Source organism: Corvus moneduloides, chromosome 9, assembly GCF_009650955.1.
Source record: "Corvus moneduloides isolate bCorMon1 chromosome 9, bCorMon1.pri, whole genome shotgun sequence".
In the NCBI taxonomy this organism is placed as follows: Eukaryota; Metazoa; Chordata; class Aves; order Passeriformes; family Corvidae; genus Corvus; species Corvus moneduloides.
In genome coordinates, this window is record NC_045484.1 from 1606571 (window position 1) to 1620250 (window position 13680).

Here is a 13680-nt window from a genome sequence, read left to right on the forward strand (position 1 = left end):
TCAGTAAAAAAATGTCCCCACTGTGTAAAGACCATTATCCATAACCTGGCAAATATTGTCTGTGACTTTGAGCCGTAGGGAATCCGTGGAACACAGAGGTTAAAAACCCAGTTGGCAGTTCCCATCAAGGCTGCTGTTCTCTTCATCTGTTCAGCAGAGGGAGATATAGATCTTTAGAGGAATGCTAGTGCTGGTGTATATTTTTTAAAAAATAGTACAGTGGGTGTGAGAGATGCAAATCACTGGCTGAAGCAGGGTATAGCCTTTCCTGCACAGCTCTGTCAAAATATTTCAAGTGCTGACCTGAAACCCTCTGCTGGCACATCCCTGAGCCTTTCTTTTGTAGAAGGAAAAGTAGAAGGGTCTTATTGTGATGTTGGTTTTGCCAGAGGTTAAACTGAGGCTACCAGACGTTCAATCTAAGCTCAGCTCTTTGTTTCAGTTTTCATGGAGTGGATCTTTCTCATGGTGCTCCTTTTATCATCCAGTTTGCTAAAAAGAACACTGTTGGTCATTTACCTTCTTCTCAAAGCTGTGTTCTTTGTTCGTTTAAATGAAGACCTGGGCTGGATTTCTGTTGAATACCCTAAATATGATTTTTTTGAGGGTGGATTTCCATTGGATTATGTAAATCGAATTTTTGGAGGCTGTTGCCCATCATCTGTATTGCAGCGTAGGAAAATGAGATTAAGTTGTCATCCCCAAATACCCATGTGCCTTCCTCTGCTTTAGAAACTTCCTTTCATCTCCTTGCTAACATCACGGGCTCTGTAGCTTCCTCACTTTGAAGGGTTTTGTTTGGTTTCCTTTTTTTTTTTTTAAGATTTTGCCACCAGCAAGATGAATCACACAGACCTTGCTTAATCTTGTATAGTCTTTAGAGCTCACGGAGGAGGTTTTTGCCTGCAGAGAAAATATGTATTGAATGCTTTCCTCAAGTTCAGTCCCTTTTAGGGTGGCCATTGAATGTTTGACACCTATGAAGATGGGGTGTGCAGGACCTCCCCAGGAGTCTGGTACCACTTGTAGAGAGAGCACTTGTCTAGACAGAACTCTGAGGGCAAATATGAACAAAGTGCCGCATCCCAAATCATCTTGGACACACACGAAATACAAAATAAGGGCATTGTTCCAGTTTGCTGCTGTGGACCAGAGCATTGCTTCTAGAAGAGATTGCCGAGATTCCCCCAGGGCTGCAGAAAATGGTTATTCAGAGAAAAACTGTTCCTTCGCTGCAAAGGAAACTTCAGGTACAAAGAAGAGGAAAAAGCAAATGCATCAAATGAGTAATTTTGTGTTAGTTATAGAAACAAAGCGCTTGCAGTTTCTGCTGGAACAAAAAATTGTGACTACAAAGCCATATCCAGCAAACATTTTAATGTGCCTGTGATAATGGCTGTTGAGATAAATTTTTCTTGCTCTATTTGGGCTTTTTTGGAAGGGAAAGTACAAACAGGAAAAATAAAAAATACCAGTTATCTTTGCCTGCGCTGCAGTGTTCTGAGGGGAGGTGTTTGGGGTGAAATGGGTTGGTTTCTGCTGTCTGCTCCTCGTGTGATTTGTCATGCTGCAGGAGGGAAATGGCACTCTGCGTTCTTCAGCAAGATGCTCTGGATAGCTCCATCTGCAAAGGTTCTTCGCTTTGGGCTCTATCAAACCCATCTTTAATCCCTTGCCTTTACAGTAAGGGAAATGGTTTGTACAGAGGGCACTGATGTCAACTTTACTATTGTTGATGTTACCTAGTTTCTTCTTCAGAAAATTCTCGTGCTAATTTTTAGTGCAGAGCTTTATTCCTGTGACTTCAAGTCCACTTTTTCCTGTCCCTAATGCGTTGTCATCTCTTTTCTTGTCCTGAAGCATCTATTTCTTTTATGAAGTGGAAGCTATCACACTGTTCTCTCCCAGAAATGGTTTGTGGTAGGCCAAAGCCTGTACTGTGATCATATCCCATCCCAGTATTACTCTCTCAAGTGAAATAAATCTCTTTAAAGTGTTTGTTGGCTGGAAGGCTTCTTCACCATTCTTTGTCAAATGCCACCTGGCATTTCTGTTGCTGTAATAAAGACCCCTTTTTCATCCCCACACTCTTTTCCTGTCCTGGAGGAGGCCCAAGATTAAGAATTTTTTCTTAATCTTTTTTTGGGGGAGGGGCTGGTGGGGGGTCACTGCATGAAGTTACACTTGTCTTGTTGGGTTGAATTATTCCCAAAGATGGAATGTTCAGCTGTCCTATGTCCCCGGTCCTCTCTCCAGAGCAAGACCCACATATGGATGTTCAAACTCCAGCCTGCCTCTCTGCTGTAGGGAAGATGAAATCTCCACCCTAAGCTTTCTGAACAAAGCCACCTCAGTCAGATCTGCGAGTACTGTTGTTTGGTATTACAGGCTTGGCAGCAGTTAAAATTCAGCAGTTCATTTTCTTTTTAACTAGTAAGAAAAAAAAGTTGAATTAAAGGAGAGCTAAGGTTGTATGGCAGTGCTTCATGCCACCCCCATCGTGTGGGCGTAGATAGACAAAACCTGAAACATCTGAGAAGGCAGAAACTTGTGCAGCAAAACACAGCCTAAACATATTGCTGTAATGCTGAGAGGTGGGCTAATGCCTTGCCTTTCTTATGTCAATAGCAAATAGCTTAAGCAAGTTTGTATTAAAACAAAATTCTCCCTAATCCTTTGACATAAGAGCAGTTTCAAGACAGCTGAGGGAAGAGTTTATAGAATTGTCTTTAGAAATGCTGGGAGCATGACTGAGTAGGACTCTTGAACACAATTATTTCACTTGGAAACTGAATCCAACTTCGCAGTCGTCCCACCTTTGACTGGGCAGTTGGACTGGCTGGATTTCAGAGGTCCCTTCCAACCTACAGTATTCCATGACTTTGAGGGTCCTTGAGCAAGAATGGATTTCTAACAGAAATTGCATTCTATATAGGATTAAGTTTCATTTGAGCTTCCCCATAATTAAATTGAGTTGTCTTTCAACCAGTCTTTGATATCATTGCCTTGGCAGGGAGGCTCCATTTCCTGGTTCCACTTTTTTTATTGATGGCTTTTGAGTTAGTCTGTAAGTAACTCCGGAGCTTGGTGGATGGCTTTGGTAGATTTCCTCTGGAATTAAAGGAAATGTGTTTTCAAGCATTTCATTTTCAAGGTTTGGGCTCTGATGGTAGCCATCTGCCTTTCCTCGGGTGTTTGAGGGAGCAGCACTTGGTCACCCAGCCCTTGTTCAGGTTTCTCTAAGGACCAAGGTACCCTAATGTGCCGTGTCATCCTTAGTGTACTGCATGGAAGTACAGCCATTTGAGTTTATTTTTAAATCAGGATGTTTTTCCTTTTTATTTCCTTCTTCTTTCTCCTCCCTAACAGAAGAAGAGTTTTTCCTTGTGAAAACTGAGGTTTCATGTGAGCCTCCTGATCCTGTTTCCATTTTTAGTCCAGCCAAAGACTTTACCTTTGTGGATGCAAGCTTCTTTTTTTATAGCAAGGAATCACACTGGGCCTGGCTGAAAAAGAGACTTCTGGTTAACCCATCTAAAGTTCTGTTGTTCTACCTCTTGTTTATCTGTGGGCAGCAAATACTCATCAAGATGGCTTATCCCCTCTTTCATGACTTACCACTTAGGGAAATAACAGCAGGTACTCTTTCCTTTTACCCAGAGACACTCAAAACAAGCTTTGATTTGAACCACTGTGCTCTGGGCACGTGAAGGCATAAGGATGTAGTTACATTTTCCTGCTAAACAAGTTGGCTAGATACAATTCTCAGAGCCCTGAAAACGGAGTGATCTTGCTTACACTTGGTATACAGAGCAGAAACGAGTGAAAGGAAAGATCAATTTATGTAGGTAGATGTTTAAATATCTATAATTGGGTGTCAGCTATCCCCTTCAATGTTTGAGTGATAGAGGCTTCCTCCAGGATCTCTGAAGTCATTTTTTAGCCAATGGAAGTAAAACCGAAATGAAATGTTACAAAGTCATGTCTCTCCTCTTCCATTCTGATGAAAAGCATTTTGTGGGCTTGTTTTATATCCTTCTATTTTGCTGTTCTTTTGGTTTCCCCAGGATAATCTAACTGATGGCGAGCAGAGGTATCTTGCACCAAGTTTGCTCTTACTCAGTTTGTCTTGTTAAACAAGTCGTTTAAATACACTCCCTCAGACTATAAACATCTCCTGTTGTTACTGCTGATGTACAGAGTTTCACTGGTGAAAACAAGCCAGACTTGATCCAAGCTTGAAGTTCCTATGGAGGAAAACAGACAAATGAAGAAGATGGGGCAGTCAGGAGCTGAGGACGTGAGTTACTAGATGTAACAAATCAGATCATCATGGTCAGAGAAGCACAAGAGCACATTAGAGATTACACTCCAGCCTCAGTGTAAAACTTTTCAGTAAAAGATCTGTAGCACGAGGTGTGCAGGACTGCAGGCTGTAGCCAGAGCATTAATGCACGAAATTATTTTGACCTTTAGGTTTGCTGTTGAAGATATATTTTATTAAAAAAAAAAAAAGTCCAAGATGTGCTTTAATCACAGGATACTTCTACCAGGCCACTTAATTAACATCTGGCTGCCTACCCGACAGCTCTGCATTTGAATATGGGCATCTTCTTGTCTGTGATATTCATCTGCTGTGGAACAAGGAGCACCACTTACATTCTCAAGTCTGTGAGCGCTGAGAAATCCAAGTAATGTAAAGGACTTATTTTTTTAATGGATCAATAATCTAAATATTGAGCAGTTGAGAAATGTGCATTTTAAAATGATTGAAATAAGAAAAATGGGCATTGATTCTCCAGCAATTTAGTTTTCCAGGAGAGAGCCACAGAACCTTTGTATGCAGCTCTTGGGGCTTTCTAGTTGTTACATCCTATGAATATAAAACTGTTGCATTACAGGTAAATTTTTGTTTTGCTGTCCTTGGCTTGATATTCCTTCAAGTAAGTGGTTCTTGGTTGAAAAAAGCCTGGGGAGTCTTGTGAATTAGCTGATGCTGATTAATGTTCATGGTGAAGGTGGGTGAAACACATGACCTAGAAGATGAATGTTACCTGGAATTGCTGGGTAGCTGGAGAGTGGGATTGCTCTGCTCTCTGGTTTTTGTGTGTGGCTGCCTGGTGTGTGCTGGTACTCAGTGAAAGATAAAATTGCTGGTCTGTGATGCCCTGTCATAACCCTCGCTGCTCTTTGTGGAGCTGCTGCTCATCAGTACACAGGAAGAGCTTTACAACAGGTGGTGTTGAACCTAAAGCCCGTGGGTAACAGCAGCTTTGTAAATTTTAGTAACAAATCTAAATGTAAGGAAAATCACTTTTAGCAAAAACAGACTTTGTCCTTTTCTTTCTTTTGTTTAAATAACCAAAAATCCAAGATCCATCCCATTTTTCTGAACAACTCGGAGATTACCTAAGATGCTGCTGGCTCCATTAGCAATTCCCAATTCTCTTATTTTAGAAGTTCTTAAACCTGATTTCCTATGGCTGTGGTAACCACATCATGAATTCATTTACTGCATCTCCACCCCTGCAACCAAGCTGAATCCAAGAATTGAGACTGAGGAGGTGCTGGTCCCTTCACCTTGTTCAGCACAAACCCATCCTCCTCTTTTGCCCTTTGGCTGCCAGCTGGAGTCTTGTGAATTTATGAGCAGCTGAGCAGTGAGGGATGCCATCCTTTGCTGACACGGGTTGTATTTACTGAAGAGGTGGCAAGATCTCTCAGAAGTTTGGAGAAGTCTGAATTCTTGATGAGTTGTCACTAGATGGCTCAAAGGTGAAAGCAGCAGTGTCTTAAGGGAAAGTAAGCTGAGCGTAATGGAAAAGCACTATTTAAAAACTCAGGCTTGTGGTCAGGGACCTCTCAGCAGCAATGGCAGAGCTTAGCTGCCCTTTTTGCCTTCTGAGACCACTTAAAAACAAATGTATAAAAAATAAAATGACTTCCCAGCAAACATTTGAATTCAGAAAACGTAGCAGCGGATTTCTGTCGTGCTCAGCTTCTGCAGTGACATTGAACTAGATGAGAATTGTTCTGGAGTGTTTAATTTGTTATGAAATATATAGATGTTCTTTCCCATTATTTCATAAATATTTAAATTAAGCCTGAATGCAGAAGAAAAGGTAAAGCAGGGAGCTGTTGCTGCCCAAGGGTTGGGTGGGCGGGAGGCTTTAACTCTGTAAATGTCAATTCTGAGATGAACTTATTCTAAGTGAGTTTTCTAGTTGGGGTGGAAACTGGCTGAATTATGATATTAATGTTCATTTTGAGGAGCAAACAAGAAGCAAATACCCCTGGTGTTGCTGGTTAGTAGTGGAGCATGCTCCCTGGTCTGCCAGGGATGCCGAGGGCAGGAGCCAGCGCTGGGATGCTGGATGAGCTTAAAGGTGGAGTTGAGGAAGTGTTTGATTCCCCTCATTGCCCACTCCATTTCCATTACCTTCAGCTGCCTCTTGGGAAAAACTCATTTTCTGAGCCTCCTGGAGCAACCTGCCACCTCCCCTCGGACCTGCTGGTGTGCCAGGGATGCTGCCCATTCCAGACAATTCAGCCTCATCAAAGTCCACCAGGCAAGGCTTCTGCTGGGGTACCTGGGAGTTGTATTTTTCCCGTTTAACTTCACTTTGGGGCTCTCTGCTTCCTCAGCAGATGGCATTTTTATCATGTTTTTTGCAAAGTCCATATGGCCTACAAGAGAGAGTATCTCTTTAATTGTAAAACATGACCACCTGTTCAGATTTTAATGAATGCAGTGAGCATTCATCTTCATACAGCTACTTAAAAATAGCTGCTTCAATGGAATTAAAAAAAAAAAACCAAAACACAAAAACAAACAAAAAAGCTAAAACTCAGTTGGGCACCAACACTTTGTCTGCTGAAATAATCAATTAATAATTAAGTGGCTAATTTTAGAGCCCAGTGGCCTTGCTGGTTCCCTCAGCCCCGTTGTGATGAGAGCAGACAGTGGTTGATTGCCCTGCTGATGCCGAGAGGCACAGCCGTGCTGGGGCCAGATGCTGGCAGGCTCTGAGCTGTTTACTGGGATATTTGGAAGGTGAATGCAACTTCGTGGCTCTGCTCTGCAAATAGACTTGTCTGCACTGCTACGGCTCTCTCCTCTCTGCATTGCTCCAGCTGCTCACATTCAGACATCTGCAGGTAGCCCTTTCCCTGCCTCTTTCTGAAGGATAAAATCTGGTGCTCAAAAAGGTGCCCTAATGATGGGCCAGCGTTGAAACTGTATGCAAAAATAGACTTGAAAGGCTTATCCACTAACTGATTCCTAGTAAAAAGCCCTGCTAGAATCATTCTGCTCATTAAAATAGTAATTGCCAGTTAACTGTTTCATAGCTCCCACAGGTCTGCTCTATAGATGGAAAAACTGTGGAGTTTCTTGGCTCCAGCTTTCAGAGTAGAAGAGACCAGGATGCCCAAATCTTGCTGGAGTGTTAATGCTTAATTCAAAGTCCCTTAGAAAATTATCCCATTATTCAATAAGCCTGTTGCAACATCATGTTGTTCTACAGCTAATTAAAATACCCAAATGGTAGGAGCACAGTGGGATTTTGGTTATTTGGAGGTTTAATATTTCAGAGGTGAAAGGCACCAGGAGCTCTTTAAAAGACTGCTTGGGGCACAGCAGCTTCAGTGCTGATGGTAAGGGATGCAATAGCTGCTGGGTTTCAACACAACAGAGTAATTTGGCAGAGTAAGTGGTGGAGAAAACTTGGTGTGGTTGCTTGGAGCATCTGCTTTTACACCTTGAGGAGGAAGAGGGCCAGAAATCCTCACCCAGAGAGGCCTCTGAGCCGGTCATCTGCAGAGAGTAAAGTGCTGAGGGCGGTGAGAGGGGAAGGTGGCTTGCCTTGTTTGATTGAAGGTACTTCTGACACAGCTCCTGCCCCATCCTGCCGTGGCCACCAATTAGCTCCTTAATCTGGGGGAGGAGCTCCCCTTGCTGGTCCGGTGGTGGTTGCGGTAGCTTGATTGATGTAAACCTGGTTATCTCTCAAACCACCTGGGGTTTTGAGGCAACGGGTCTCTCAGCTGTACAGAAGACAACACCCAGCTTTGAAATGCTGTGTAAATACAAAAATAGCTGTAGCTATTGGCATTTAAGTTCATTTCTGTGTAATCTTTGTGATGAACTTCCACCAGTGGGACGTTATTTCAGTGGGAGGAGGGTCAGAGCAATTTTCAGCTGATGTCTGGGTATCACAAGTTGCTCGGTGAGAGAGATGTCCAGCTTGGTTTCCATGTGTGTGGCCGTCCCTCCCTGCACTTCCAGAATATTCTGCAAGGGGTAATTAAATGAAATTCAACATTAAATGCTGAAAGTTGGGAAGGGAGCAGTTTATTAACCTTGTTGAGCTGGAAGGAGCACTGGGAGGGTGTTTGGGGCTTGGGGCTCATGAGGTTTTCTCTTCTTGGTTTTCTGTTTTCTTGGGAATTGGTATTTAGTTGTGCAGAAAAGAAAATGTATCACTGATTCTGCTGTGACCCCTTTTATATGGTTGTGGCACTGGGGCACATCTGTGAATTAAATCTTAAGATGAACTGGAATTTAGTCTGTTCCCTCGTTAGCAGAAATGCTAATTCTTTCTTGATTAGTAATAAAGTCAGAGGAGAGAAGCAAAAAACAGAGGTATGAAGGTTATCCATCCAGAAGCAAGCATGGCAAATTTAATCCTGTTTTTCCACAATCCAGTTTAAGTAGGAGACTGAGTTTTTACCCTCGAGTTCTTCAAGTTTTCCAAGAGGGGACAGCTTGAGAAAGGGAAAGGAGGATGCTGGGAATTAGAAATAGCAGTTGGAGTGGCTGGGCAGGGAGGTGAGAAGGCAGGCAGAAGAGGTGAGAGCACTTTTAGCTGTTGCCTTGAACATGAGTCTTATGGGTACAGGCACACACACGTGAATGCACGTTTTTCCCTTCCTGACTCTTTGAAAGGGAGCATGGACCCTTGTGGAGTGAATTTTGGGGCTGTTTTAGGAAGCCTGCCTAACCACTCTTGCTGTAGCGCAGACTGTTTATCCTAGATGGGGCTTGAAGTGAGAAGTGGAAGCTGCAGGCAGGATTTTTGCTGTGCTTCTTTTCCCGTGTGTCCTTCCCGACTGCTGAAGTTTCGCCCCTTTTCTTCCCTGTCTCCAGATCACTGTGTTCACTACTACGACCTTCGCAACACTAAGCAGCCCATCATGGTGTTCAAAGGGCATCGCAAGGCAGTCTCCTACGCAAAATTTGTGAGCGGGGAAGAAATCGTCTCTGCGTAAGTGTTGCCTTTTATGTAGGCTAAAATCTCCGCAGCCCTCGCTTCGCAGTGCTCTTCAGGGCTGGTGAGCACGTTCACCTGCGTGGGTGGCTGCTCTCACAGGCTGCTGTGCTTTTGGGAAGCAGATCGTTGCTTTTCTCTGAGTCAAAATTAGAAATTCATTCCTGGTGTCTCCTGGCTGTGCTCTGTCTTGTGGAGCTAAAATGCTCAAGAGGAATATGAAGACAACTGGACGTGGCTCCTGTCCGCAAGCCCTGACTTTGGGAAGCTGCAGGTGGACTTTCCTCCCAGTGTGTGCACTGAGGATGCTTCTGACCAGAGCTCTGTGATAGAGAAAGCTGCTGGCAGAGCCCTGGCGATAATAATCTGCAGCAGAACGCAGCTAATGAGTGACAGAAGGGATCAAACGGTACTGCTATGTATATGGTCTGAAGAGGAGGTTTAGCCACAGCCTGAGAGCAACTCAAATAGGACTGACTGTTTGATCTGTTCTCTGATAATTTGTTATCTGCTCTGTGAAGGCACTTTTTAGCCTTATATTTGGGTTAGAAAGTAGACAAAGAGAAGCTGTGTTTTGTGGTTCTAATAAGCATGCAGCTTTTCAGCCAGGATAGACCATAAGATCTGCTGTGGAGGCCCTGAGGAACAATATTCTCCAGCTTCTGTTCAGTTACATGGCCAGATGTGTCTGCCCCAAAGCCAGATGTGGCTACCTCTCTTCTAGGTAGGTTTTCAATCACGTGGGAATGAATGTGTCTGTCAGGTCACATAGTGAAAATTGGGAATGACTGGCTGCAAGCCTCTTCAGTAAACCAGAGGTGAACCCCTCTTACCTCATGGGGAAGGTGGGGGGCTGCAGGGGGATCTTTGATCTCAACACATTCATGTCTAACACCTGAGGGCAGCAGGGATGGATCCCAGGTGTAGATCCAGTCCCAGGAAGTTTGCCTGCTGCCTTGTGATGATCCAGTTTGGTTCTGTCCCATGTTTTTACACAGTGAACAGAGCGTTTTAAGGTATTCAGGCTGCAAGGGAGTTACTCTGAGCTGAGCTGCATGATGGAGGATTCCCTGGTGGCTTCTGGTACTGTTTCTATTTAATCAGCTTCTCTCTTCTTACTTCTATTAACGTTATAACTCTATAAGGCTGCAAATTCATATCTAGAACACAGAGAAAATTAAATTTAATGCTTCGAACCAAATCTCTGTTAGAGGAAGTGTTTAATAGGAACAAGAGAAGGCTGGGAATGTTTTACAGCCATAATCAAGTGGAGCATCACTTATGGGATATTTTAGGACAGAATGGCCCTGTTCTGCTTGGGCCAGCATTCTGAGAAAGCATCTCCCAAAGTTCTGAGAGGAGTTATCGATAGAGCTGTTAGAGCTGTCAGACTTGGACAGGCAGCAACAGGGGGAGGTGTGAACAGGGAGAAATGTCAGAGCAGGTTATTTTTCCTGTCTTTCCTTTTGCAAACTTAGTAGAGGCAAGAGCAGTAGTGATTCTCAAAAATCAAGCACCGATTTAAGAAAAAATTATATATATATATTCAGATTCCATAGATTTCTAGCTAAAGCTGTTTTATGGATTGCATTGATTTTCTTTGCCTTGTAGAGTTAGGTTTTGACCTCAGGGGTGCTCAGAACTGCCTGGTATTTAGCACAACACATTGATTGCAGTGCTGATTTACAGAGAGACAGATTTAACAGAGCAGCACATCCAGGATGTTTTTTTGGAGAGCATATGAAACCAGAAGAGCAGTGTAACACCACCAGGATCGATGACCTTTTTCCCTCCTTGCAGTTCCAGGGTGGATAGCTTTCTTCTTTCACAGTGTGCTTATCCTAAGCAATGTAAACATGGCTAGAGCTTGATGGGAATTCATTAGCAGTAAAAATTTCCCATTAGTAATAGACTTAAGTGTTTTTATTTTAATGAAGACACCTAGTATGTATGCCAGTGAAATACAGAGGTTAAGTGCCTATGGATCTGAGGTCTTCTTGATGGGTAGCTAAGAGCAGCAGCTGTCATAGGAATCTGACAGCTTGTGGACCAGGGATTAGTCTTTTGCTGCTTCTTCCTGGCTGCAGAAAAGTTTAGTTTCCAGGCAACTCTGAAGCTTTTAAAAGCAGCATTTTAAAAATACAGCTGTCCTAATAGCACAGAAGGCACCTGCCCGTACTTGTGGGCCAAAAAAAAAGCAGGAGTATACACCTTTTTGCCTTCTCTGAGCTGTTCCCCTGAGAGTAAGGACAAGGGAAGGGAGAGTGAGCAGCAGCCTAGGGCAGGGACAGATGTGGAACAAGCACCAGGCAGAGAAGCTGAATGCTCTGTTTTGGGCCTCCCATCTTGACCTGGAGTTAGGAATGCACTCCTGCTTAAGTCACAGTATTACAGATAAAATTCACACTTTCTTTGTGATATGACCTCGTATTAACTTACAATACTGACTAACAAGTCTTGCTGCAGCTCCCTTATCGCTCCTTTGTCATTCCAGCTGTCATTGAGGACTGAGATAAGGTTTTTTGCAGGATAGCACAAGGTGCATCTCTCCTCTTTTGTGCTATATTTTTAGGTCAATGGGACACTGGTGTAGGGCTGATGTCTTATGTCATTGGTAATATTTGATGGATATTGTGTGATGTGAGTTTTTTCCTTTCAGCTCTAAATATTCAGGGAGCAGCAGGGTTGGTGCCGTGACCTGTGTGGGGGTGCATTGCCTGCTTCCCCTCCCTCCTGCCCAGGAGGCTGACAGGTCCTGCTCCCAATCCCTTTCAAATTTAGGGATCAGAACAGCACTACCCCTTTCTTTCAAAAGGCTTCATGGGGCTTCAGTTCCACCATATCACCATTTGTTCCCTAGCTGTGTGTCTCAGTGAGTGCCAGAATACCAGAGCCATGTAAGCTGTGATTGCTAGGAAATAATGCCTGTGAAGTGAGAGATTATGTTCATGTCCCTTCAGCTTTGGGGGAAGAAATTAATCCTGTATCTCCTGGAAATGTGGGCTCTTCCTATTTGAGGTCTGCCAGGCAGCAGAGATTACTAACCCCAAAGGCAAAATGTTTTCTCACAGTAAACAGAAAAACATTTTGAAGGCAGGTATGTTTGCATGTGGGGGATCCATGGAAAACAACAGTTATGATTAATCCCAACATATTTTGTATATCTTGAATAGTAATATTTAGCTTTCCCCGACAAGGTAAAAAAAGTAGAAGCTTGAGTTCTGTATCCATGCAGTCACGATTACACATGAGAAAAACATTTAATTTTAACAGCAACTCTGAGCCCCCATAGGTTTTTCTGTGCTTCTGCTTGGTATTGGGCAGGAGGAGGAGAACATGCTTCAGGGCTGCTGGGGAGTGAGGAGAATGCTTCCTACCCAAGCCCTGGAAAGACGTGAATGAGAGTTGCAGCTGGCATGGAGAAGGGAACAGATTTTATCCATGCTGTAAAGGTTTAAAAAATAAATAACTTTGGTGCGTCCTAGATCTGTGAGGATCTGGAGGAGGCAGTGGTAGCCCAAAGGCCATACAGTTCAGTAGAGGGCTCTGCAATTGATAGCAGAAAGGAAGAGTAATACTTCAGGGAAGTTTTTATTCAAATGTGTAATGTGTTTTTATTGAAACATGTAATGTGTTTTGACAGGCTTTTAAAATAAGGTGCTACCTTTCTGAGCTCAAGCTGAGCTGCATATGATTGAAAGTGGGATAAATCTCCTGTTGTGCACTAAGGCTTCCTACGTTTCCATTGTCATTGGAGTGTTGAGGAGCAGGGTGGCCAGGGAGGAGTTCCTGCCATATGGCAGCAGGGTGACTTTAAGTATTGTTTTCAGGTCAACAGACAGTCAGCTGAAGCTGTGGAACGTAGGGAAGCCTCACTGCTTGCGCTCCTTCAAGGGTCACATCAATGAGAAGAACTTCGTAGGGCTGGCGTCCAACGGAGACTACATTGCCTGTGGTGAGTAGAGCAGCCACCCCGACATGCTGACAGGATTCCTGGCAGCTGGGGCCTCTCCAGCTGCAAAGCACAGCAGCACAGCTGCATGGGCTTTTTAATAGAAAATTCTTCTGAATTTCCACCCTCCTTCCCCTCCAGGGAATGGCCTTAGCAGCCCTAAGGGGGTCTGTAGATGGTTTTCTTCCATTGCAGATGAGTCCTTTGTGCATGATGATTCAGGCTTGCTGTCATCAAAATCAACTACTAATGCCATTGCTCTTGATACAATTTATGTCTTTCAAGATTAACAATTGGCACATCCTCATACATCCCCAGTACCCTGGGCCACACGAGGATCCAGTACTTGTCACTTAGTGTGGCATTCTGCGTGGTGAAGCAAGAGTGCCCGCATTGCAAACAGCTCCTTAGAAGACCAATTCATTAGCTACCCCTTTGGCTGTTCCTGTCCTTTCACTG

At 43.7% G+C, this 13680-nt stretch overlaps 1 protein-coding gene across 2 annotated transcripts in view; it reads left to right on the plus strand.

Annotated features, from left to right (window-relative positions):
- The window catches only part of COP1 (COP1 E3 ubiquitin ligase), a 126184-nt gene that overhangs the window by 78277 nt on the left and 34227 nt on the right, over positions 1-13680 (plus strand). For both annotated transcript variants that reach the window (XM_032117768.1, XM_032117769.1), the window contains exons 16-17: positions 9149-9266; positions 13100-13224. In XM_032117768.1, the coding sequence (XP_031973659.1) occupies positions 9149-9266; positions 13100-13224 (243 nt within the window). The remainder of the gene's footprint in view (positions 1-9148; positions 9267-13099; positions 13225-13680) is intronic.